Source organism: Lepidochelys olivacea (assembly GCF_965140295.1).
Source record: "Lepidochelys olivacea isolate rLepOli2 genome assembly, chromosome: 4".
NCBI classification, from domain to species: Eukaryota; Metazoa; Chordata; order Testudines; family Cheloniidae; genus Lepidochelys; species Lepidochelys olivacea.
In genome coordinates, this window is record NC_140414.1 from 22056393 (window position 1) to 22083844 (window position 27452).

The window sequence follows — 27452 nt, forward strand, 5'->3', positions numbered from 1 at the left end:
AATTTCTAAAATATAGCAATAAAGCCAAGGAAACTGACCACAAGTCAAAGTTGCAGCGTTTGAACCCGGATCCTGAGAGGTTCTGAAATCGTTCCAATTTGCTGGTGCTCGGGACCCCGCAGGACTGAAGGCCTAAAGCCTCAATCCTGCAGCTAATTCCATATAGATGAACTTCAGGTCTTTAATATGGGATAAATATTAAAACATATGCAGAGATAGTAAATGGCTCATTAGCTTGTAAATGAGAACTGCTGATTGCTGAGTACTCTTAAAAATCAGGTGCCTTAAGTGACCAAATATGGATTTAGTCCCAAGAGTGAAATCCTGGTCTCGTTGAAATCAATTGGAGTTTTGCCCCTAGGTCTGAAAACATTGGCCACACTGTACATATGGTAAGTGACTGCAATAATATATGTTGTACACATCATAGTATTTTTGGGGAGCATCATAGGTATTTTCTCTCTGCCATGGGTGTTAGTTATTTTTCTTTCAAAATACAAGAAATACTCAGTCCCATTCTCTGATGTGTATTTGTTACTCAACTACATTAAGATGTAAAGCTGTATTTGGCCACCCATTTGAAGCAAGTAAGGGCTTGTGGTGGTGGTTTTTAGCCAGGAAGGTAGAATAACATTATTTTTAATAGCATCATGGTAACTGATCAGATTGTGCGCCTGAGCAGCTAATTATGATAGTTTTTACTGCAGGCTCTATCGTAAAGGGAGCCAGTCCAAAACTACGAAGTTTTGGGTTTAGTCCATCAGTTATCAACTCATTATGGGCCCAAGGTGAACTATGCAGGTGGAAAGGTCACAAGAAGTGATGTGAAATGGAGCTGGAATTCTTCAGAGCTTTTTTTCTTCAAACAGATGTATAAAATGAACCCTTTCTTGGGCATTCCTGTGTCCATAATTTTGGGACAAATGTTCTACTTTTAAAAAATCCAGTCTAAGCATAAGTAATGTTTTACCTCAACTTACAGCAGTTATATTTTCAGACCAAACTATTGGAATGCTGAAGAGTAGGATATATATCATTAAGTGGCATTTGACTTTTTGTATCTTCCTTGCCCCCAAACTTTCTGCTTGTAAATCTAAAAACTGTGCTAATCGAATGAAGTCTGCAAGAACCTCTTTCCACAGTGTTAGGAAACCAGTGGTGGGAGAAACATCTAATGAGCTTCTTTATTACCTTCCATTCTGTCATTTTCAGCCTGGCCTTTTTCAGATATAAAATATCAAAAGTCCCAAACAGATGGAGTGACAATAGGAAATCTGAGAGAGGGAGAGACTGCACATCTGTTACAATTCAACTATAACTACACTGATAGAAAAAGGTAATACACATGTTAATAAAAAATACAAAATTAAGCATTCAAACTCCCTCTTTGCAATATAAAGCTAGTATTTTATCCAACCACTGACACTTTTCAATTAATATCCATGAGAATGTAGAGTTCGTGTTACAGGCTGCGCAAAATCTAATCTGTTAATGCCTCCTGAACTCAATGTCTCTTATCTTGAATTTCTCATTCAACTTTTACTCAGGTAAATGCTCATTGAAATTGGTAGGAGTTTGTATAAATAAGGCCTTCAGGGCTTGGCCTAAAGGGAATCTTGTGTGCTCAGCATCTCTTGTGATTTGACATACTGTTTAGGCATTTTAGGAAAAATAACACAAAGTAAATGTAATGGCTACGGTGGGTAAACAAGCCCAGGACCCAATTCTGCAACCCCCTTAGAAATAATTTGTGACTTAAAGGAGAGCACAGATGTGCATGGAATATGGGATTGGGCCCAAAGCTTTCATACCAAGAACTGCATGCAAGCAACGCTCATGCAAACTCTGTTTTACTTACAGTGAGGTTTGCTCCTTCAGGTGTGAAGGTTCTTCCTGTGTTTAGTAAGATTTGTGATTAAACGCTGAGCTTACTTAATAACTCCACTGTGTAAAAACAGAGTAGGGGCTTCAGGATATCACTTACTTAATTGGAGTTGTGGGCTTTCAACACTCCTCATGATTCCCTGATGTTACTACTGGTAGAGTCCTAGTAAAAATAGGAAAAGGGCCATTCAAAGGGTGCACTTTATGGGCTATATCCAAGGCCCAGGTAGTCCTCTAACTGATTTTAATAGGAGCTGGATTGTGCTTTATGTCCTCGGTTTTTCAACAGTGAAACAATACCATTCTTCAGAGATGGAGACTCTGGACACTGGGAAGTTCATCACTAAGGTTACACTTATAAGTGAGGGAGGGATAGCTCAGTGGTTTGAGCATTGGCCTGCTAAACCCAAGATTGTGAGCTCAATCCTTGAGGGGACCATTGAGGGATCTGCGGCAAAAATTGGGGATTGATCCTGCTTTGAGAAGGGGGTTGGACGAGATGACCTCCTGAGGTCCCTTCCAACCCTGAGATTCTATGATTCTAAAGCAAACTCACAGCTCTATTTTACAAGCTATTTCAGATTTAAAATTGACACAATAAATTCTGTGTTGAAACCATTCCTTGCTGCAACACAACTGGGTTATTAAGTTGAATGTTGCAAATGTCTTATTGCATTCCACCCAATTAGTTTGTAAGCTGATATTTTGTGGTATTTGTCACATTAGCAAACCTATCAATGCATTGTTGGTTTCCAGATAAAGCAACCATTGCTGTACTGCCCAGGATACAGAAATAAGCCATTAGAGACCCTAAGGAAGGAGAATATATACACACTTGAGGGCTGATTCACTATTGCTCTATGGCCTGCTTGCACGAGTATAGGGGATCTCTGCACTGCCCCTGCAGAAGCCAAGGTGCAGGGGCAGTATACCGAGGTGAGCTGTGGATCAAATCAGGATTTGGCTGGAGGAAGGAGAGGGTAAAGAGTAGGAGGATGGATGGCCAAGGAAGTGTTTTGACCTGGCAATTCTCTCTCCTGCAAGCTTTGAAGGACTGCCTTAGGCTGCATGAAATCCAACCATTGTTTGTCCCTGCATCAGCCCTAGGAACCAGGCTGGGACAAACTTCCCTTAGGTCCTGATCCGAAGCCTAGTCTTTCTATTGACTGCAGTGGACTTTGGCTCATGCCCTTAGGAGGCCATTCTTACTACTTTTATTCACGTGTATATCCTACTGACGTCAATGGGATTATTCGCAGAATTAGGTGTTATTCATGGGAAAGGATTGCAGAATCCAGCCCGTCTAATTTGAAAATAAGAAAAAACTTTGGTCATGGTCACATTTCATCTTGAAGACTTCCCATTTCATCGGGCAGTGTCTGGATAAGACCCTGTCTTCCTAAAATTTCTCATTCTTGCTGCTTCTCGCAGCCAGCCATCTTCTAACTACTGTCATCTGACTCTGCTCAGAGCAAGCCTGGGTGACGTGGTTGTTAAAACACCAGTGGCTGCTGGCCATCTGTCTACACCAGCGAAACAGGTGGTTAAATAGTGGAAAAATTTATAAAATAACTGCTGTGTAGATAAGTCCAGAGAATGAGGGGGGCTGGCCATACCAGAGGCAGATGAGTTTTGAGACTGCACCTTGCATAGATTACAGGGATGTAAGGCAAAAGTCATGAAGCTCAGAGAAGCCTGGGTAGGATCCACAAAGGCACTTAAGCACCTAAACCCCAGCTTTAGTTCCATTGCAACTCACAAAACTCATGCCAAACCCTATAGGGACCTAAATTTTTCAGAGTAAAAATTTCCTAGGTGCCTATCCTGCCTCCAGGCATGCTTGTTGTTGCCTCCCTCTTTAGTCCAGTGATTAGGGCATCCACCTAGAAAGTGGGAGATGCAGGCTCCAGTCCCCCTGCTCCAATCACTTTTTCATTATTTATCCACAGTGCAACAGCTTCAATATGAAGGAGCTGTGTGATGGTTCTTGGGATACCCAGGACTGAGTTACCTTGTTACCCCCTGCCTGTAGGGAGACAGTGTCTTGCCTGTGGTAGCTGGGTGTTCCCTCGCTTCCCTCTCCAGCCTTTCAGCCACACAAGCACTGCCCTCTTGGTTATGGCACCTCTGTCTATGCCTTTCAGGTTAACAAGAGGTGTACCTGAGTCCCCTTGAAATGTTCCTCTGTTATATCCAGCCACAGACACTAGCTACTCTGAGATCCCTGATCCTCTGCTTACAAAAGAGCAGTGTACCCCAGTTTACTAGTTCTACCTTAAGTCACCACCACTGTATAACGCACAGCATGTATAAAACAAAAGGAGGTTTAGTTAAGAAAGGGTAGAGGTTTCAGCAGAAACTAGAGTGATGGAAACAAATGGTTACAATACAGAACAAAATAATAAAATGAGAAATAGGGTCTACCCTTATTAATAGCTACCTTTCCTATCTAATAAAGTAGATTTAACAGTTCCGTCTATTGCAGAGCTGGCCGGTTTCCCAGGAACCGGGATCCAGTCTTTCACGAAACATTCCCGGCTCAAGGAGATGTCTCCTCTGTGAATGGATGCAGTGTGTCTTTCTCCACCCTGTGATATACTGAATGTCTTTTTTCTTTATTCACAGACAAGGCAATCCCCTGTCTTTTCCTTTTTTACCTCCAACTGGTTTTGATTGTTTATAATTTGGCTTTAATGGTTTTCCATTGACTTTTCTATGTTGTTACAAGGGCAGACAATTGAGCAATAAACTATATAATTCACTAGCCGAGGAGGGGTGACACATACCTCTTGCTTGAATGGGCCAGACTACTGGTGACTCAGTATCCATCCAAGATCATAAGGCATATTTCCTATTGTATAGGGAATCTCTGCAGTGAACTCAGCTTTGTGGATTACACTGTTGTTCCTGTGATTTTTCTAGATGCCTGAAAGTTAGGCACCATGACACTCAGCATTGCAATGCCTAAGACCTTTCCATTTCTGTTGCCATCTTTGAGAGAGACTTCTAATTTATTAAAGGGTGCGTTATTTGTAGCACATGTAATATGCTTCCCTGTCTCTGTGAACCCTTCCTTGTCCTCTTGTCAAGATTGGAATGTCTGCGGCTTGGGAAGAATTCCAAATCTCAGGTTTTAAAAATTGTAGACCAAAACCAAGAATACATGTTCAAAGGAAAGCTTTGTCTGACAGTGACAGAGATCCTACAATGGGAACAGACAGTTCACTAGCACTTTAGAGCTCATTAATTCCTTTTCTGCTAGCTTTCTGTGGGTATTCTAGACTTCCATGGGCTTCTTTTCTGCGCAAAGGCTTGCAGCATTCTACACTAATGGTAAGAAAAAGATCCAAGTACAGGTCATGGCAGATAACACTCAGCATACTCTTCCAGACATTCAGTGAGTAGTGCAAGAATCTTTTTATTTATATCCTTTCCATTTTTCTTTTCAAGGAAGACTTAATCAGGTTGCCAATCACATTTGTTCCTTAAAGGATATGTTGGAGAAATAAATGGCAACTATACTCATTAGGCAGGGCTTCCTGAGGTTTTAAAACTCGATTGTAGTGATTACATTGCAGAAATGCCTGAAACCTGCTGAATACTAGTGCCTAAATAGTAAAGAATGTGTAAGGGGACTATTGCCCCCTTACTAACATTCAGTGGGGGTGTCTTCGTTGCTAGCTCCCAGTACTAAAAAGGGGGAAGGGTCGATGGGGAATCAGGACCCTGAGACTGACAGCCCCCAGGAACAATGGGGAAAGGCCAATACTCCAGGTCAGCCTGAATGACAGGGCAGGCACGCTAATCAGGAAGTCAGGAGGCCAGGGAGGTCCCGTCCTCCATGTGAGCTGGAATTGCCTGGGTCAGACAGAGTGGGGCTGAGCTAAGGAGGAAGCAGGGGCCTGAGTTGAGGTGGGGAGCAGAGCTGTGCGAGATCCAGAGGGGCCAGAAAAGCATCCCAGAGAGAGCAGACCCTGTCCTGGGAGCAGAGCTGCAGCCCCAAAGCCAGAGGCACAGCCAGAGAGAGCAGATTTGCCCTGGGAGGAGAGCTGCAGCAACCAGAGCCAGAGGGGCCAGAAAAGCAGCCCAGGAAGCAGGTCAGTGCTGGGAGCAGAGTCACAGAAGCAGCCTGCAGAGCAGGCCTGTCCTGGGAGCAGAGGTGCGGCAACCAGAGGCAGAGGGGCCAAGGAAGCAGCCCAGGGAGCTGGAGGCAGAGCAGCAGTAGCAGTGCAGAGACCTAATGGTGGAGCTGGGGCTGGAGCAGTCCGGAGCTGGGTGCGGTAAGCAGCTGGGAAGAGCGAGGGGGACCCTGGGCAGCAGGCCCAGCACAGGGAGACGCCTCAGCCAAGAGGCTCTGCAGGCCAGGCTTGGATCGTAACCCCGACAGGGCAGGGGCGACACTGGGAAGAAGGGTCCTACCACTTAGAGCCTGAGAGCATGTGGCCACCACCAGAGCGAGTGTCCAACCCATAGCATCCCTGCAGCACAGCCAGGGCCTGAGAAGAAGACCTGGGACTTACAAGGAACAGACTGTGAACTGCCCTGACATTCCAGAGACACTGTTTGTGATGTTCCCTGCCACAGAGCGGGTTGAGGTGTTTCCTTTAACCTTTCCCATTATTCCTTATTCTTTTTAAAATTAATTGTTGATTAAATAACTTGTGTTTGCTTTAGCTTGTATGTAATGGTCAGTGGGTCAGAGAAGTGCCCAGTGCAGAGAGAGTACCCCGGAGTTGGGACACCCTAGCCCCTGTCCTAGGTGACTACAGCAGGGTTGGGGGTCGAGCCCTCCAGGAATCCTGGGCGCAGACTTGCTGGGGTTACGAGGACTCTGCCAGACAGGAGAGTGGAAGGGGAGTCCTCCAGGGCAGGGAGGCCACTGGGTAAAGGAAGTGGGAGCGAGGACTCAGATCCTTTCGCTAGCCCACTTCACCGGGGTAGTGCAGAAGCCAGGAAAGTTCCCCACAATAGCGGGACTATTCCCCCGCTTACAAAAGCAACCTTTTTTCCCCATAAAGGAACAGTTCCATCCACAGTTTCTTTCACTGCCAGGAATTAAAATTTCTGACAAATTACTTTACAAATTCATGTGAAGCATCTCTTCTTACACGTAAAGACCCTCCCCTCCGATTTCTACTTCACAATTTAATAGCACCTTTTGCGTCAGACCCTTGGCTGGTGTAAATCAATATAGGTCCACTGAAGCTGGTTGAGGACCAAACTGTACTTTCAGTGATCAACCAACAGGAATTCTTACAACACTCTGAAATTAGGCTAGTATTACCTCTTTATTTTCTTTTTTTACAAAAGTCCTCTGAGTTGCAGAGGGTGTAAGTGACTTATTTAAGGCACACAGCAAATCTCCATCTTTGTAACCAAAATATTCATGCTTGAATGGCTAATATTAAGTACTTACATAGTGTGTGTTTTTCGTTTTAACTACCTGTACACTTACAGCATGGAGTAAAAGGTGCTGGGACCTATGAAGTTCTCCCTGGAAGCCACTGGACATTTAAGATGGAGGTATTTGATAAGTGTCTTGATTTAAGAACTCAAGGACAAAACACTGCCTCTTTAACTGGTTTCCTTTCATAGTTGGAATGGATTCTTATTCTGCATCAAAAGGCTGCAGCAGTATTTTTACCTCCCAGTAGTCCTAGTGGGGAACATTACTTGATGAATGACAATATAAAGTTGAAAACATTAAAAAAAATCTGTATAGCCCTCCAGCAAATCGTGAAAAGAAAAAGTCATCAGCAGTAGCTGGTGCACTTATTATTAATGGGACAGCCAACGTACAATTCCTGTAAAAATTGAACTACCTGTTACTAATAACATAGTAGATAGCCTTACATGTTTTGTTATCTTTTACCATATGCAGTCAGGGTCTCTTTCATGTCATTCAGCTTAGACAATGAATCCACACTAGCTAACGTCGTATTTTGCTTGCTAGTTTCCCCGTCTGGTTCTCATGCATTAGCATGATATTGCTGAGGATTCCTAGGGGAATGTTCAAATGTATTGATAACATTATGAAGACCATTCTCTTCATATAAAGCTTCATAACTATTTATAGGGTGTTTAATCTACTTTGGGACCCTTAAACTGCTTGACTCTGTCCCTTTCATTGAGCATTATAGATGGGAGAACAGATAAGACTCTGAGACCATTCCTGGCTTTCTCGAGTGCTGTGCAGTGCACTGTTTCAAGCACCCATCATTATTTGATGACCACCCGTAAAAAGTTCTCATTCAAGCTTGCACCATATTAAGGTGATTCACGGGAAACTTACACTATTCTTTTTTAATCAAATGGTCAATAAAATGTATTTTGATGGATTAGATAACTCTTTCTCTGGGTAACCTTAGTGCTGCTAAAAAAGAGTTTGTCTTCCTTCTCATCATTTTATATCAACCATCAGCTTCGTCCACTTCAAGATGATTGCTCCCATTAAGTTTTTCAGCACTGGTATGCAGGGCTTTACCAGCATCTGTCTGACTAGTGCAGCATCTAAATCCTGGCTTTCTAAAACAAGGTATTCAGTTCTGTCAATTTAAAAGTGTAGTGACCTCACACATCCAGCAAAATCTAATCTAAACACATCTCAGTGACTCTTATCTTGGAGCTATCTTTGCTTGGCCAAGGTGGCTGCTGCAAGGGATTAGAGACTGTTTGGAGTCTTCCCTTTCCTCTTCCCCAGAAAGAAACAGTTTAGGAATTGTCAGTGTTTATACAAGGAAAAACCTGCTGCTGGCTCATAAAGCTTTCTAGTCAGCCAGAGGCAGTTGCTCATGGGTACCATCTTGAATTTCCTTCATAATCCTTGGGATATGTTTGAAGACTCAGATGCTTTGGGACAAAGTGTGCTGTTATACCTGTTTCAATTCAAAATAGTTAATTTGTTTCAGTGGATTTATACTTAGAGTTAAGCATGTGCATACAGGCTTTGCTGAACTGGGGTCGAAGTAAGGGCATGCTTTACTTTTAATGTAAAAGATTCTGTTTAATGAGGCAGTTTCAGTCAGAGAAGAAAGAAGATGCATATATTTTAAAGACAGAAGAGACCACGATGATGATCTATTGTGACCACCTGCATAAAGCTGGCTGGGGAATCATTTTGACAAAACAGTTTTTTGTTGGAAAATACCAATTAATCAAACCTGAAACTTTCCTGTGAAGGGGCAGTTTTGATGAAACTTTCATCAGGAAGGTTTCTGAGGCTCCAGGATGGAATTTCTAGAAACGCCAATGGTTTTGGCCCTCATCTGGGATGCAGAAGTTATGGGGAACTGTGCTCTGCCTATTTCTGAGGGAACTTGAGCCTAGCTCTTCAACATTGCAGGTGAGCACTCTAACCACTGGGCTTTGGGGTATTCTGGTGTGAGGCTCCTTTAATTGTTTGTTGGAGCTGTTCCACTTTGTATTAATTAAATATTTGTCAGGCCAAAGGAGATTGACTCTATGGCCCAGTAGCTAGCTCACTTAGCTGAGATGTTGGAGACCCAGCTTCCAGTCCCTACTCCACTGAATGTTTTATGTAATTATTTCTACAAAATCAGACAACTCCACCGGAGACCGCGAGAGAACCCATCCTAGAATTAGCCAACATCCAGGTGGTTAGGACACCTGCTTGGGATATTCTCTCATGTTTCCTTCATCCCAGGGGAGTGTTCGAAGCACTCAGGCTATTGTGGGGTGGATCCTCTCCGTTTTTGTTTTATTTTGTGAAAAACTTCAAAAGGTCTTAGTTTCATACCAACCTGATAGGGAGACTCTTCCTGCTCCTATGTCAGATCCTGTGCTCACTGCAGTCAATAGCAAAGTTCTTGTCTATTTCAGTGGTGAAGGATCAAGCCCCTGTTGTAGTAGACACTTGCCTAGTGGGATGATGCATGCTTTCTCAGACCCAGCTGTTCAACATAAGATATAAAACACAGGGTGATCTCAGGGGCATAGTGAATCTGAAATCCATGTTCCAAATTCTTATTTCACAAGGGTCAGAAAACGAGTGGAGTGCAGTGGCCGGGTTTGATACTTTTTGTTTTCGTTTTCAGACCAAGAGGGTGAGGGGCTTATATTTAGGCCACTTGTTTGAATAACTACCCGATGATGAGTGACTGCTGTCCAATTGTGCAGGTTGCTCAAAGAAAGTCCAAACACCTGATTAGTCCTGGCCGGAGCGGGGGGCAGACTGCGGCTGACTTTTGGGGCTCACAGCACTACCCCAAAGGGGTGATCACTGTGCATACGCACCCATTCCTGTTTACACAGCTGTGCAAAGACATAGGCAAGCAACACAGAGCAATCTAGCCCGGGCTTAATTTGCAACGAAAGAGAGGCTAGGGCTCAAGCAATTATTTTTACTTTCCGAACTGACGCAGCGAGCCCAGAGCTGCCGGGGCTCAAGTCAAGCACTGAGCACAGGGTTCCGCGCGGCGCGGCGCGGCGCGGGCCCCGGGGCGGCGGGCGCAGGCGCGGAGGCCGCGCGGGACCGGGCGCGCGCACAACCGCCGCGGCGGCCCCGGAGCCGCGCAAGGCGGCGGGGCGGCTCCGCCCAGGGGGCGGGGCCCGGCTGTTGCTAGGATGGCGGCGCTGGAGGCGGACGAGGCGGGGGCCGCCCTGGATCACATCATCACCCAGTTCAACGCCTACGACGACTACCTGGACTCGCAGATCACCACGCAGGACCTGTTCTACCTGGAGGTGGGCAGGGGGCGCGGGCGCAGCCCCAGCCGCGGGGCGGCCCTCCGCCGGCCTGGTACAGCGCCGCGCCCGGCTCCGGCAGCGCGGGTCAGCCCGGCCAGCCCGCCCCCCAGCGCGCCCTGCTCCCCGAGCAGCCGGACTCCCCAGTGCTGCCTCCACCCCCCCCCCCCGTGCTGCCAGACCCCCGGGGCAGCCCTTCCCCCCGGGCAGCCCTTTCCCCCTGGTGCTGCCCCCCAGGGCAGCCCCCAGGCAACCCCCGGTGCCGCCCTTCCTGCCGTGCCTTCCCCTAGGTAACCCTCCATGCAGCCTTTCCTCCAGTGCAGCGCCCAGACAATCCTCCATGCAGCATTTCTCCTAGTGCAGCCTCCAAGGCAACCTCCATGCAGCCCTTCCCCCAATGTATGTTGTCCCCCCATATAGCCCTTCTTCTAGAACCGCCCCCCATCCCACCCCCATACAGCCCTCATCCATCACCCCTTCCCCTGTGCAATTATTTTTAATCAAATGTTTCCCCTCAGTATTTGCATCACTAGTTAGGGTTTCCAGGGCCTGAATGTGAAATTGACTATAAACAAAAGTGAAACTGACTTGACTGAGTCTTTTTTTTCCCCCACTGAGATGTGAAGTATAAACAAGAACATATAATAATGAGGTATAAACTGGATAGCTACAATTCTTTCACTCCCTAATCTGTGGTGTTACTATTAACAAGTACAGAAATTTGTGGCTTCAACATGTTCCTTTACATTTTAGAAATTGTTGCTTGTTCATTGATGTTGAATTTTATTTGAAGTTTACTTTCAGTTATTTCCAATATATTGATTCCAGGCATCTGACTATGCCATATCGGCCTGTGGGAATTCTATTGTTGGCCATGTTGCTGGGGGGTATATCGTTCCTAGGGTATTAGAGAGACAAGGTAGGTGAGGTAATATCTTTTACTGGATCAACTTCTGTTGGCGAGGGAGACAAGCTTTTGAACTTATGCAGAGCTCTTCTGGACCAGACCTGAAGAAGAGCTCTGTTTAAACTCAGAAGCTTGTCTCTCTCGCCAACAAAAGTCTGTCCAATAAAAGATATTACCTTACTCACCTTGTTTCTCTATGGGAATTCTACAAATACATAATTTAAAAATGGGCTTCAAATTTGGTGGGCTGAGGGGAATTACTGGTTATTAGGATAATTTTAATAGTGAAGCAATTTTTCCTCTTAGTTTCATGCTTATCATTAATTTTAATTAAGCCTACTAAGGAACAAATATGGGCCTGATTCTGTGCCGTGGACGTTAATGGCAAAACTCCCATTGACTTCAGTGGTGAGAAATCAGGGACTGTGTTCTGCCATCGCTCCTGCATCCCTCTGAAATTGCTGGAGGTGTTGGATGTCTTCCTGACAACTGTAATAAAACATGGGGAATAATTTGTATTAAAACATGTATTTCACAAACCTCACCACAATGCATATCATCTCCCCTGATGTATTTCTTTCCTTTTTATTCTCTGCCATGTTTATTGTTATCTTTCTTGACCTCCTTTTCCATTTTCTTTCTCTCTCCTTTTGGTCTATGATTTTTTCCCCCCACTACCTTTCTCCTTGTGGAAAACGTAATCTTCTTTTTACATGTCATGGCAGCATCCCTTCCTTTTGCATTATGTTCTCTTGCATTTCCCTTCTTTCTTTTCCTCTATTCTATTTTTTTTCTCCTGTTTTCACTGCATGCTCCGCTCTCTCCATTTGTTCATTTTTCCCTACCTTCTCCCACGCTTACTCTCCGAAACTACTGAGTGCTTAGTACCCTGGTGCTGAGTTGGAGAAGGATGGTACAGTGTCTAAGACACTAGTCTAGGAGGTATTGGTTCAATTCTGTGCTTCCTAGCTTATCTTGGGCAAGTCACTTAGCTTTTCTGTGCTCCATTACTTGTCTGCAAATGGCAGTGGTAGCATTTCCCTACATCACAGAGGTGTTATGAGGATAAATACATTAAAAGATTGAGGCGCTGAGATATGGTAATGTGGGCCCTATAAGTACCATAGATAGCCAGGGACAAGGTCAAAACATATGGGTTTGGGAGAGTTACATAAGGTGTAGGGAAGTAACTTCATGGTAGAATCAAGAACAGGGAGGATGTGGTCTAGGAGCCAAAATGGAAGAGCAGATGGGAGAATTAACAGCAAATGACAGCTGAAGAGTCGTGAAATGTGCTAGAAATAAGATGGAAGGATAAGAATTAGGTAAATTCAGCTGGAACCCGGGAGTTAAGAGCTCCACTGGGAAGCTAATTTTCAAAAATAGATGCATTGCAAAATTAATACATCTACCCAGTAGCTCTTCCCCAGTAAATATATCAAACCCTTGACTGAGATACAAAGTAGAAAGGACACGAGGGACCATTGAGTGGATTTTTTTTGCCTTTATCGTTGATTAATGGCATATTTGCTTTGAGAATTCATCATAAGGATCATTCATGTTTATCTTCTGTTTCAGGTAAACACTAAATCGAACTGCATCTCCACTATCATTAAAAGTTATGTCCTTCTGTAGAGAAAGTAGCTGTTTGGTGGAAAAAACAAATCCTCTTTTCAAGTCAGCTGTAGTGCTGTCATGTTTCAGTGAATTCAAAGAAGTCACTATCTGTGATGTTAGCAGGAGCAGCTCTCCTGTGAAATCCTGAGTTGCTTTCTCAGTATTGGATACATGTCATAGTCAGTCAGTCATGCCCAGGTTTCTTGTTTGTTATAAAAGGTATGCATGTTTCTTAATGTTGGCATGGGAAATGTCCATACTGCTGGAGCAATAAAAAACAGAGGAGGAGCTAAAGCCTCTTTAAATCCCAAATATGCAGCTCTTTATTTTGTAGTTTTATTAGACTTTCCAAAGCCATTATGAAGAAGTTACTTCTGATTGTGTTTCTTGTTCTTCTAGCAGTTATTTTCTGAAACCATCACCAATAAAGGAAGCCGGGCTGTGCTTTCATATAAATGTTATCAAGCATTACATGCTAAAATTTGTGTAGCCCCAATGTTACGTACAATGCAATAGAGGTGGAAAATTGCAGTCTTTTGTTGGTTGCCAGTCTAACCGCTAGAATGACAGTTTGGTGAAATGGTTTCAGCAGCTTGTGCACACGTATCTCACCATCATTTTAGGGTATAAGACCAAGAGAATCTTAGGCGAAGACAACACCAGGCATGTATTGCTAGTATAGCAGTATACGGTGCTGGCGAAGCACTCCTAGCATGAACGTAACCGACAACTGACTGTGTTGGCAAAAGCCCCTAGCGTGGACCCAGCGTATACCATAAGGACCGCCCTTTTTGGTGGGATAGCTTACTCCCGTCTCTCCCCCTCCGAGCAACATAAGCTATACTAGCAAAAGCTATAAGCTGCATCTACACTAGGGGCTTTTGCCAGCACAGTTATGTTGATTACAAAGTCACATCTTATCAACCGCTTGCTGGCATAGCTATGTCAGCAAAAGTTTGCAGTGTAGACATGGCTTAAGGCAAAAACATTCAAATAGCAATTTTTCTTCATTACTTTGTTTAAAGGAAGATGCCCTCATTAGCATAGCTCCATCAGGCCTGGTCTAAATGTGTGGTGTGGTTTTTTTTTTTTTAAATATTTATAAATATTTTGGTTAGGACTGTAATGTTTTACTGAAATACTTTTACCAGTGTGGAGGCACTTTATATTGGTGCCCTATACAGGTTTAGTTTATTGCCCTTACTGTATAGGTATAAGCTATCTAGTATAAAACACCTTTCCATTGTAATTGCATCCCTATTAGAGGTAGGGTGTTACTGTACCAACTAACTATGTACCGTTATAGTTAAAGCAATATAACTTGTGTGTAAACAAGCCCTGAGGACAGTATTGAAGCTTGTCAAGTCCAGTTTTGTGAAGTAGAGATGGGTTGAAAAGATGCATTTTAATGGCCTTTCCACACTCTTTATTTGTGAAGCTGAGTGTGAGACAGCATTAGCCAAAACAATGTTTTATTCACTGGCTAACTTCAGGGTGATGAGCTGGTCCAGAAATCCTTTGCTCTGAACATCGTTTTTGTTTGTTGTTTTTGTATGGGCTCTCCATTTAATGTGGATATCATCCAACTACAGAAGAATTGTATAGCAAATACCCAAATACAGGTATCTGTCCGCAGTTGCAAACAGACGAAACTTTGGGGTTGACTCATGCAGCAATGTTTTCTGATGTGTAAAACAGCAGCAAATTGATTTGTTAGGGGAATAAGACAAAATCATCTTATCTAGGGGAAAGTAGATCTTATCATGTCCAGAGCATATGTAGAATGATTTAGGCTGGATTTGTCAAAGGGACCTGTCACAGATTCATCTCAGTTAGCAACTGTAGGCAAACATCTTTGTTTGTTGCTATACAGTGCTTCTGTAGTTGGATGATAAACCCTGGCTTCTTTAAGGGGAATCAGAGCCCGGCTTATCCGTTACAGGCTCCTTTAAGGAGAACAAACCAATTTTGGACACCGTGTAAGCAGTTAGCTGCCAACCAGCTATCTAGGCAGTTGACAGTTACTAAAAAGTTTCCAGAGCTTAGTTGCAAGGAAGTGCTCCTAGAGAGACAAGCTCTCAGAAACTCTAGGAGTAGGAGGACGAGGACTGCAGCCTTTTTGCCTTCCCAAGATGATAAGTGAAAGGAGTAAGTAAAAAGAGGCCTGCTGGGGATAAACTGAGTGAGGGCTCTAGCTAGCCTGAAACATAGCCCAGCTCCAGAAGGAGAGCTGTGGCTTCCTTATCTGAGGAGTGTGAATTTTTTTCCCCATGGTAACCAGTCTTGGGGAGGAGGGCTGGGGATTACTCCTGAATTTAGGAGAGGATGCTTGTTGACATTAGCCTGATGGCCATGAGAAGGGTTGGAGTTCATGGGTCAATGAGGAAGGATGGGGGAGGGTGGGGATGGTTGTCCTCTGTTAAAGGAATTAATAACTGAAACTCCACAAAGGAGGTAACTTGTTCTCCATTCTTAGGTCTGAATAAATTATTGCAAGAGGGAAAGTAAGGGGGCAGCAGGCCTGCAAGGCCATGCCAGAAGGGGAGCCACGCTCTCACAGGGCCTGTCAAGGTTCCTCCCCCCACTCTGAACTCTAGGGTACAGATGTGGGGACCTGCATGAAAAACCTCCTAAGCTTATCTTTACCAGCTTAGGTCAAAACTTCCCCAAGGTACAAAATATTCCACCCGTTGTCCTTGGACTGGCCGCTACCACCACCAAACTAATACTGGTTACTGGGGAAGAGCTGTTTGGACGCGTCCTTCCCCCCAAAATACTTCCCAAAACCTTGCACCCCACTTCCTGGACAAGGTTTGGTAAAAAGCCTCACCAATTTGCCTAGGTGACTACAGACCCAGACCCTTGGATCTTAAGAACAATGAACAATCCTCCCAACACTTGCACCCCCCCTTTCCTGGGAAATGTTGGATAAAAAGCCTCACCAATTTGCATAGGTGACCACAGACCCAAACCCTTGGATCTGAGAACAATGAAAAAGCATTCAGTTTTTTACAAGAAGACTTTTAATAAAAAATAGAAGTAAATAGAAATAAAGAAATCCCCCTTGTAAAATCAGGATGGTAGATATCTTACAGGATAATTAGATTCAAAAACATAGAGAACCCCTCTAGGCAAAACCTTAAGTTACAAAAAAGATACACAGACAGAAATAGTTATTCTATTCAGCACAATTCTTTTCTCAGCCATTTAAAGAAATCATAATCTAACACATACCTAGCTAGATTACTTACTAAAAGTTCTAAGACTCCATTCCTGGTCTATCCCCGGTAAAGACCAGCATATAGACAGACACAGACCCTTTGTTTCTCTCCCTCCTCCCAGCTTTTGAAAGTATCTTGTCTCCTCATTGGTCATTTTGGTCAGGTGCCAGCGAGGTTACCTTTAGCTTCTTAACCCTTTACAGGTGAGAGGAGCTTTCCCCTGGCCAGGAGGGATTTCAAAGGGGTTTACCCTTCCCTTTATATTTATGACAGGGCCAAAGTGATTTAGGCCTCCAATCTCGATCGCTTCAAGACTTCCTTTTGGTAGAAAGCTACTCATCCTCATTTAGCTTCTGAAATCAAAGTAAAACCTGTCAGCATTTCCTGATCTCTGAAAAGTTGGCAATGGTGAATGGGATGGAGGACAAACATGCTATTTCTTTTTTTAGTTTGCCTGTCAGGGTTTATTAGGTGCCCATACAAAAGGATATGCCCCATCCCTCAAACTGCTGCCTACTGCCTGGAGCTGAATTCATCAACACTTCATAAGTGGTTGGGCTGCTTTCTTGTGTAGTGGGTGTTTTAAATGTCTAATCTAGAGCACAGTAAAACCCTGAGTTAGCTGTTTAAAACAAGACACAAACCTGAAAATGGCCTGGCTTCTTGCAGGCAGTGGCCGAGGCAAGTTCGGTGGCTGAGGAAAGAAGATAAGAGGCATTCCAAAAACTTAACAGTTAAGCCACTGGTTTGCTGATCCTATAGCTTACCATGCTGACCTATATTCTCCCATTGTTTCCTTGTAGTCCCTGTTGGTCTGTCTGTCGCCCTCCATCAGTTGTTTGTTGTCTTACACTTAGATTGCAAGCTGTATGGGGCAAGGGCCATCTTGTTCTGTGTTTGTCCAGTGCCTAGCACAATGGGTCCAGGTCCATGACTGGGGTTCCCCAGTGCTATGATAATACAAATAATTAATAAAATGAGACAGATGAGGAAAGTCTGCAGGCTTTAGGCTACTCCTGATGCTATCTTTTCTCCATAGCATTATGGCATTTCATTAGCATACCGGGGATGGTGTTAATATCAAACATCTGCATTGTGGTCTCCCAGTGGGATTGAGGCCCAACTGTGCTGGGTGCTCTACAGAACCTGCAACCTACAACTTGGAGGCATGAACCTTGCTTGTTGGAGTCCTGCTGACTTCAGTGGGGCTCTGTGGGTGTGGCAGGTTACCTGCAAACTCAAAGATTTATTTATTTTTTGCGGTCAGAAGAAACCATTATGGTGGTTTTGTCTGATCTCCTGTCCAACACGTGCTATAGAATTTCACCCCAGTAATGCCTACATCAAGCTCATAACGTTGGGTTGGGCAAGAGCATATCTTAAAAGTTGAACGTGGCAGGAAGTGGCCATAAATAAGAGACAACCTGTCTTCTAGGACTTAAAAGTCTAAAAGACACAATCAGGCAAAGGATTAGGAACAGGTATATAACTTACAAGCAAATTAATATATTGAAGAATTGGCAAAATAAATGAGATGGTGTCATGATGCTGGTATGATGATATGAAATGCCAATAGGGTATGATATCATGGAAAAGGTGAGGTCAACCAATAGAAACTCAACATGTATTACACAAAGCCTGTGTAGGAGCAATTACTGAATGACAGATCTTGAATCTTTCTTGTCTAATATTTCAGAGCATAGAGATGTCAAATTTGCAGAGGTTCAGAAAGCAGAAACTCAATCTTTGAGTGTTAAATTGTCAAAGGACTTTCTGGCTCTGTATTAAAACATTATTTACTGGCTTCACATAGAGGGTTTTTGCTTGTGCTTTATGAAAACTTACTGTCTGAAGTATTTGAGATCTTTAAAATTTTGAAGACATCAATAAGTTTAATACACCATCCAGGTACCCATAGAGGTGTTTTGTGTGTCATCTCTTCCCTGTAACATAAAAAGCAGCAGAAGAGGGAAAAAAGTAATCTAGAACTCAGTTAGTTCCACAAGTGGGAATCAGGACCTGTTATTCCCTCAGGGGGATGGATTAGCAGAGACACTGAAGGGTCAGAGATCTACCAACACACCCAACCCAAGAATCCACAGGAAATCCCACCCCTGTCAATCACTGGAATGCCCATAGGGAGTGCCTCTTCCTGTGCTCTGTATCCCGAGCTCTCCTACCCGTGGCAGGAAGGTCAGCTGACTGGCTGTGCTGCCACTAGCCTCCTGGTCCACAGCTGGGCTCTTCTGCCATCCTCCACAGGGAGTGAGAGCCAGTGGCTCAGAAGGTAGTGTGAGGAGCAGCACTAACTTCCAGGGGGATTCCGCCCTGTATTTTTCTTCCCTCCTCTGTTACTCCCTAGTTCTGTTTGATTTTCTCCCCTCTGCACCATGGAACAGAGGGAAGTATCTTCTTATCTATTGTGACTCAAGTATATGAACTGTCTGTTGATAGATTGTTCTGGTCTCTTACCACTAGATGGAAGCATTAGTTCACTTTTGTATTTTGTTTAGAAGCTCATACTATAGGAAAGGAGGCCACGCATACCGAAGCAGATGTGGGATGGTGACTGTTGTGTTTTACAAAAGTATGTGCTCATTGGGTCTAACCTACAGCCTTAAATGAAGTTTTGTCTGTGTAAGGACTGAACATTCAGGTTATATATGCTTTCCCTTTCCTCCCAGCTTTTCCCCTTCTAGACCTTATGGATAGATGAGCTTATGGGGTTGCGAGCTCTGCAGAAAAGGGAGCAGCAAAATGCACCAAATGAGGGGACACACTTGCAGTGACAGAACAGCAGCTGTGATTCATTCTGACCCTTAGCTCTCAGTTCTATGGGTACCTCTTCATATTGGCACCACAGTCCTGGGAAGCTAGAAATGGAGATGAAGGCGCCAGGGAGTAGCCAGTGGGTATTGCATTATCCCCTTTCTGAATGTAAATCACCCCCAAGCTGCATATGATCAGAGCTGCAGCTCCATTCTTCTTTATACAGCTACAAACAACCTCCAGCTGAAGTTTTGGGTATCCAACTTTGTAGTGCTTTGTAGCTATGGTGGAATGTGGAGTTCAGGGTGCTGTGCAGAGACCGGGCACTGCCTCCTGAATTCTCCTTGCCCCTGCAAGTGGCTAGAGAGCTATATAGATCCTGAGATTTCTATATGTTTAGAGGACTGAACTCCTTGCCATTTCCCAGAGATAGGAAATTTCCACTGTAGAGGTGATATTTTAATAACAGAAATAGTTGCAATTAAAAAAACAGCGCAAAGTATGATGTATAAACAGAGTTTTCTCCAAATAGAATGTCTTTCTCCAAAGCTTTCAGTGAGGCATCTGCAGCTCTTTAATGATAGAAATTGATTAGACACAACTAGAAATCTTTATTTACCCATCTGGAGAGTTTATTTCCTGTTCTGCTTCATGGGGCTATCCTTTTCACGTAGTCATAATGAGGATGGTGTGGACATAAGGGAATGAAAAATCACTGGTAGAAGGGATGGATGCTAACCTAAAGTGATGTTTCCATACCTAGCTTGTTCCTGGCTTGTAAACTTTCTAATTTTAGAAGTAAAAAAAAATCCTTTTTTCTAGAGATTTTTTTGTGTTGGCGGTGGTTAAATTATTGTTTTCTGAGAAACAGCTGGCTCTTCCTTGCTCCTTCAGAATGAGGAGATGGCTCGCCAGCTGGTGGAGCTGGGATTCCGGGGAAGCGGTGAGGTTCTGAAAAGGGAAGAGTTTGAAGCAAGGAAAGCAGCCGCAGAGGCTTCAAGGCTCTCTGAAAGAACCCAGCAAAAGTAAGTGGGTGCATTTCATAGAACATCCAAAGTGTGGGATGGGGGAAGGAGCCCGCTTGATCATTTTTTATGGTATTTATAATGTGCAGGTTGGGCAGGTGAGAGTTTGATTTCTTAAACTTGTATGAAGATTAGGGTGTGGAAGAGATGGAGTCAAGTTGCTGTAAGGCCGTACATACCTTAGCGCCCCTAATTTTTAAAACATCAATTAAAAAAATATAGACACATAAGGGGAGCCCAGCTATAAAATTGGTGTAACAAATGATTAAGCAGTATCAATTTCCCTACTTGCATCCTGATTATATCATGGACTAAAGCAGGGCTGATATTAAATTAACTTGGACCTTCAAGCTGATATTGACTGTAACTTGTTTCTTGCAGAAAAATCACTTACCCCGGATTTTAAGGCTGGGACTTCTCAGAGGTCTCTAACTGAGTTCGGATCCCAGGTCTTCCTGCATTTCAATGGAATTTGGGAACCTAACTTCCCTAAGTGCTTTTGAAAATCCCTTTTCTCCTTTTATTTTGCAGCACCCGTACTTACAATAGGTGTTACTTCCAATAATAACAGGTGCAGCATTTGGGCAAGTGTAATGTCGTAATTCTACCTTCTAGATTATAAATCTTAGGTAGTCCATTATAGGTCTGTTCATCACCATGAAGTAAACTAACCTCGTCAAAGTACAAGAACATATGAGGATAAAAGGCAAGACTAACAAATCTATACGGAGAGAGACATCAAGAGCTTGCTCTTTTATTAGAACATTGATTTTTCAGATGCTATGAGTAATTGATCTTTGGACATGCTATTCTTCCATCAGTGCACATGGGGTTTACAGAGAAAGGTGCTTTGGAGAAGACAGTTACCACACTAGTTACCACACATTAGCTCTGTTAGTTAGGGGGATATAAACTTATCCTCAGGATATAGTCCATTTTACCTAGTAATGCAGATGTTTTTCACCAGATATTTAGACCTTGGAATTAATAATAAACTAGGACTCATAATTAATATGAAGAACTTCCAATTTTTATTGATCACTTTCCCTCTAGCTGGATGCATAGTATAGTGCAAACTAGACATCTGAAAATCATGTTCCAACATTTCAAGGGACATTTTTATAAAATCTGAGATTGCTCCTGTGTGCAGAACCTTCCTATTACCTTTCTTTTAAAATCCTGGTCAGGAATATGGATGGGAGCCGAAATGAACTTTTGTTTTTGAGTGTAATCTCTAAGTCTATGGTCTATTTCATGTAAAAGATTGAGGAAGTTTGAAAAGATGCCTTTTAAAAGATGTTATTTCAGCAACAATTATAATACTCAATGCATCAATCTTTTATTCATTCTTTCTATTAAAAGCCATGGCAACAGGTACGCCCACACTTTAAGGTTTGAGTAGAGGAAACTTCTTTGGCTAGTATGTTCATGGGGCAGGAACTATACCTTTGGGACAGGGATGTGGTCACTGAGAGAGAAGATATGGTGTCAGGGAGGTGGTTTGGGGGAACAACCCATTCTGCTGATTGTTTTTAGGGCCCAAGACTGAGGTTCTATGAGTAGGATGGGCTGTAACTCCTCTCCCTTCCATAGTCATGGACAAGGTCATCTCAGCCAGTCTCTCCCTGAGATCCAGCAGATGTGATTACTGGGAAATGTAGTTCCCTGAGCAGCTGTGACATGAGCTCTAGCCGAGGTGAAGCATGCTGGGATTTAAGGGGACTACATCAATAGCATCCTTCCAGCGGACAAGGGAGGTGTTGGTGGTACTAAGGCGTCTCTGCAGGACAAGGAGCCCACTCTTTTTCTTTATTTTTTTTCTTATGCGATAGTGTTTTTACTTTGTAAAGACTTTGAGGTGGACCTCTTGGCAGAAGAGCCAATCTAGTCTCAAAAAACTGGAAAACAAAATCTCTAACGGGAGAAGTTTAGGCATGAGTGCGGCTTTATTTGATTTTTTTTTTTCTTTTTTTGGTCCTGCCCCATCTGTTACTTAGAGTTGTGAAAGCGCATGCTGCTGTGTGGATACCTGATCATATCATGTACTTGGCTTTTTTCCTTTCTGTTTTGCCTCTCTTTCTGTCCATTTGGACAGTCTAATTCTTCATCTTTAACCCCTTACTGACTTGTATTTTACTTGCATTAAGAAAACAAATGAAAGCAACAGCTCTCTCTGGAATTTGATCAAGTCATGATCTAGTGTATAAGTTAACTGAAGTACCACTTAGGCATGATTATACAATACTGCACTGTCCACATAGATGTTCATTAGAGATATCAGAAGTAAGATAAATTTGCATTAATTACTGCCAAATTAAAAATTCTTATTGTACTACACTTGAATGGCTAATCTTACTGTACTGAAGGTCATTGGCATGTGGTGCCCCATGGAATTCAAATGGGATTCTGAATGGGCACAGCAGTACCCTCATGCACTATCAATTTGCAGGCTCTAGGCAATACCAAGAAATGCAAAGGATAACTGCAAATCTCCATTTCAGTTTTTGCTCAGGCTAGCAAGTCAGCAACATATAGGGCGTTGGGGGAAAGCTTTTCACCTGCCCTTTCACATAGCCATAGCCAACTCCGTGGTTTTACATGCTTTGTACACATGCAAAAGATGCTATTCGTTTTCTCTTACAAAAACAAATGCATTTAAGTAAGTTTTATGGGATACAAATGTCTCCCTACAGAGAGCAAAACTAGGTCCTTGACTCTTCTCTTCCTCCTTTTTATATATATAAAAATAAAAATGTTGTGTTTTTTATATATATAGATATAATGCAACCCACAAAAATGGAACTTAAAAGAAAAAAATGATGTTTCTTTTTTGAACATTGCCTTGGGTTTTAGTGTTGTAAATCCGCCCACTGAAATAGAGCGGAAAGAATTAAACACCAGGACACTGCATTTATTAGCAGACTAATTCTTTCCATATATTTCAGTGGATGGAAATTCAGGAAATGCCAAATCCCAAATCAGTTGTACATGTGTAATGTTAAACGGAACGTCTATAAACCACAACAAAATTATTTTTTGGGCAGAGGGAGTTTACGTGTATGTGGATGGTTTTAAGGATTTTTTTGTAACAATACATAAGGAAGTAAAATGGAACTAGAGCAAGTTGACAGAGGGATAGTCAAAGACTTGATCTCCACTATCTCCTTTCTAGCACTGATCGGGGCTGTGGACTCTTAGCATGCTTGGTTAGCATAATTCCAGTACTGAATGCAGGTTGTATGTTGTTTACTGTGATTATAGGAGATCTTCAGTGGTACAAATGGCAAATAGGTTTCTAAATCCCACAGAAACCCAGGAGCAGTTAAGCACTGACCTGCCATTTGTACCTTTAATAGTCTCATCCTGTGTGAATTGGCTGGCTGGCTGGCTGCTCCCACGGAGGCTGGCAGAAAGGATGTGGGTAGGAGGCAAGGAGTTTGCTCCCACTCAGATCTACAGGGACTGCTCCTCCCTTGATGTACATTGCCTCAAACAGACTAGAGGGATAGTAGGACTTTAGCCTCTTCTACTTCCATTCTGGCCAACAAATTGAGCTGGACACACAGAGGAGCAGACAATACCATTCTAAAGAAAGGTGCAGTGTGTACAGTACCACTGTACAGCAGGCCACTCTGTGTGTGTGTGTGTGTGTAAACATCAGAATATTTAAAGGTTTATTTTCTGCATTTTGACTTTTGCTCATCACTAGATAAATCATGTTCAGGAAAACAGAATAAACTCCGACAGCATTGCTTAGGAACAATTTACAGTGGCCATTGTGTCCCAGTGAAATTGCTTTTTTGGTAAGTTATTTCATTTTCCTACAGTCTTCACCTACTTTTCCCTCCCTGCAGCCACTTGAATCAGAACTTGGATTAAAAACATTCCTGAGCAAAAACCAAATGGCAGGACTGAGGTAGATTTCTAAAAATTCTTTTCTTCTTCCGCATAGTTGCAGGATAAAATCTGTACAAGATAGAAATCCTAATAATATAGTTTGAGGAATGGATACGTTTTCAGAACCTCAAAGAAACGCGAGAGGATGTAGCTTTTGATTATGCTCAGAGTTCAACATTTTCATGTCTTTTAATGCTGCTTCTCTTTCTACGTACATACTAGCTCTTTTTTGCTTGTGTTGCGACTTGAAATTTCAGTGATTCAGTCTTCAAAAGTGGGTGGGTTTTGGAATTTCCATTCTGCTTGTAAAGCAAGATTTTGCATAAGAGATTAGCATGTGGCTCGGTTTTGTCAAGTCCTCCAGCATAATTACAAGAAAATTAATCTGCAGGGTCAGTGGTTCACTTTCAACTCGGAAGGCATCGATGCTTTGGGCTGCGTCCTTCCAAAAATTGTGAATTTTCTGCATTTATCGTATTTCCAATAAAATAGTTCCATAATTGAGCCCCAGACTTCAAAAGCCGAGCCCTCTATCAGGAAAATGAATCCATTAACTTTCATTGCTATACAAGCAGTCACTTGAAGTACGTGTGACATACTTCCTCTACTTTCTTACATGCTTTGATGAGCAGTGAAATAGTTAATACTGAAATCTCAAGTATCCTTGTTTGACTTGCCACTCATTTTATTGAATGGGGCATTTAATACTCAGAACGATTGTCTTACGCTTTCTGCAAACTCGAGCAAATGTCAGTCATCAGTTATACTCAGGTCATGTTTAAGATGTGTTCCAAACCTATAACAGCTAGACATACTCTAACTTGAAAAAAATGAAAGCTGAGACTCCAGAGAACAGCCCTTTTGGCTACTTGGGGGATGGGGTGGGAGCATGCTACGCCCTTTGGATTTTGGGGCAATAGCTGTAAGGACAGAGGAAAACTCCGGATCTTTCCACTGAGGAGGCAAGAGGACAGCATGCTTGTTTCATGAACAGAAGATCAAAGCCAAGCATGGCTGTAACACGCTGGAAGGATCTTGAGTGATCTTTTGCTCTCTCTAACATGACAATGTCTTATTAGTTAAGTTTAGGCTTTAGTATGTGTGTTAGGGTTTTATTTTCTATGTAACCCTTTGTTTCCAATAGTTTGCTTGCTATCATTTGACTCTCTGTTCTTCACTCAATACGTTTTGACCTGCTTTCTCTACAAAAAATTTAAGCACTGTGTGTTAAATGGTGCTGCATTCAACGGTGTAACTGGTAAGCTGTGGTCTGTTCTTTTGGGAATAGAGGATCTGAGAATTCTGTGAGTGTCTTGTGGCTCAGGGGCTGACCACTCCAGGGAGATGCTCAGAGGACTGAGGCAAGAGAGGGAGAGAGAGAGTGGGCCTGCAGAGGCCTGGAAGGTAGAGTTTGTGTTGCCAGAGGTTGGTGGTGGTGGAGAACTGATCCACAGCAGACGCAGGCAAGGCTTCCTCCTGTTAAGGGGAGGTGGTAGCAAGTTGCCTCCCAACCCATTGGTATGCCTGCATAGTACTACAAACTTACACCTAGAAAAGTGATACAGACATGCTGTCAGATGGTGTCTGCTGGAGATATAATTTAGGGAAAGCAGATAATATAGTCATTGGATGCAGCAAAATTAAATGAAAAAGGGGAGGTGGCCAAAAAGCTTTAATTCTTGTGTTAAGCAGTTAGGGGCCATTGAGTGCAAAACACACACAGCAGTTCTCCTAAATAGCACACTAAGGCCATGTCTACACTATAAAGTTAAGTTGACTTCATATAAGTCGACATTGAGCCTCTGATTTAAGCAAGTCGATCTTGCATGTCCACACTATGCTCATTGTGTCGGCGGGGTGCATCCTCACTGGCAGGGCTTGCATTGATGCATGGAGCACTGCACTGTGGGTAGCTATCCCACAGTGCACGTAGCTGAGTGGAATTTTGGGTTGGGCTTGCAATGCCTCGTGGGCCCAAAACATTGGCGCGGGTGGTTATGGGAACATGGCGTTAGCCTCCCATGATGCACTTACCTCCCTCTCTCCCTCCCTGAAATCAACGGCAAATAAACCAGGCCTTTTTTGTGCTTTTTTTCGTAAGCCTGGATGCCATAGCACCATAAACGTGGGCCCTGCTCAACTGTACACTGTTGTTGTGAGCATTACAAACACCTCACGCGTTATCCTGCAATATTTACACAGCTGATACAGGAGCTGTTGCGTGGAAACATGTGATGCCACGCAAGCAGCCCTGCTGGAAGACATAGAGCAGAGCAATTCGCAGTTGCTGGCAACAGTCACGCATCACCTTGACATGGCTGAGCACCATTTCTGGCCCCAGGAAACAAGTACTGACTGGTGGGACCAGATCATTATGCAGCTATGGGATGACCAGCAGTGGCTGCAGAACTTTCAAATGCGTAAGGCCACTTTCCAGGAACTGTGTGCAGAGCTTTCCTCAGCCCTGAAGTGCAGCAGTACTAAAATGAGAGCTGCTCTGACAGTGGAGAAGTGAGTGGCGATATCTCTGTGGAAGCTTGCAATGCGAGACTGCTACCGGTCAGTGAGGCATCAATTTGGAGTGGGTAAATCTACCGGGGGATCTGTTGTGATCCAAGTTTGCAGGGCCATTAACAGGCTTCTGCTAAGAAGGTAGTGACTCTGGGCAACGTGCAGGACGTAGTGGATGGTTTTGCCGCAATAGGGCTCCCTAACTGCAGTGGGGCAATAGACAGAATGCATATCCCTATCTTGGCACCAGACCACCTTGTCAAAGAGTACATAACCCGAAAGGGGTATTTCTCAATGGTGTTGCAAGCATTGGTGGATCACAGGGGCCGTTTCACCGACAGCAACGTGGGATGGTTGGGAAAGGTGGATGATGCGCGCATCTTTAGGAACACAGGTCTGTTCAGAAAGCAGGGACTTTCTTTCCAGACTAAAATAACCAGTGGTGATGTTGAAATGCCAATCGTGATCCTGCAAGACCCATCCTACCCCTTGCTTCCATGGCTTATGAAGCCGTACACAGGCAGCCTAAACCGCAATAAGGACTGGTTCAACCATTGGCTGAACAAGTGCAGAATGGTGGTGGAATGTGCCTTTGGACATTTAAAAGGTCGCTGTTTGCTTACTAGGTTAGACCTCAGTGAGAGCAATATCCTCATTGTTATTGCTGCCTGCTGTGTGCTCCATTATATCTGTGAACCAAAGGGAGAAAAGTTTCTGCTGGGGTGGGAGTGGAGGTGGGGGTTTGAAGCAGATTGCCAGACACCAGGGCAATAAGAAGAGCACATTGAGGGGCCCTGTGTCTCTGGGAGCCTTTGAAAACCAGTTTCAGCAATGAGCCAGAGCAATATGACCCTTATTTGTGGTGTTCCTTACCAAACTGTCCCCTCCATTGCATTTTCTCCCTGTAAACTCCACCCC

At 43.5% G+C, this 27452-nt stretch overlaps 1 protein-coding gene across 1 annotated transcript in view; it reads left to right on the forward strand.

The window, feature by feature from the left end:
* Nucleotides 1–10426: 10426 nt before the first annotated feature.
* Nucleotides 10427–27452, forward strand: part of CFAP299 (cilia and flagella associated protein 299) — a 395446-nt gene continuing 378420 nt past the window's right edge. Inside the window, exons 1-2 of the mRNA XM_084626905.1 lie at nt 10427–10587; nt 19996–20126. Of these exons, the coding sequence (XP_084483031.1) occupies nt 10468–10587; nt 19996–20126 (251 nt within the window). The 5' untranslated portion in view covers nt 10427–10467. The remainder of the gene's footprint in view (nt 10588–19995; nt 20127–27452) is intronic.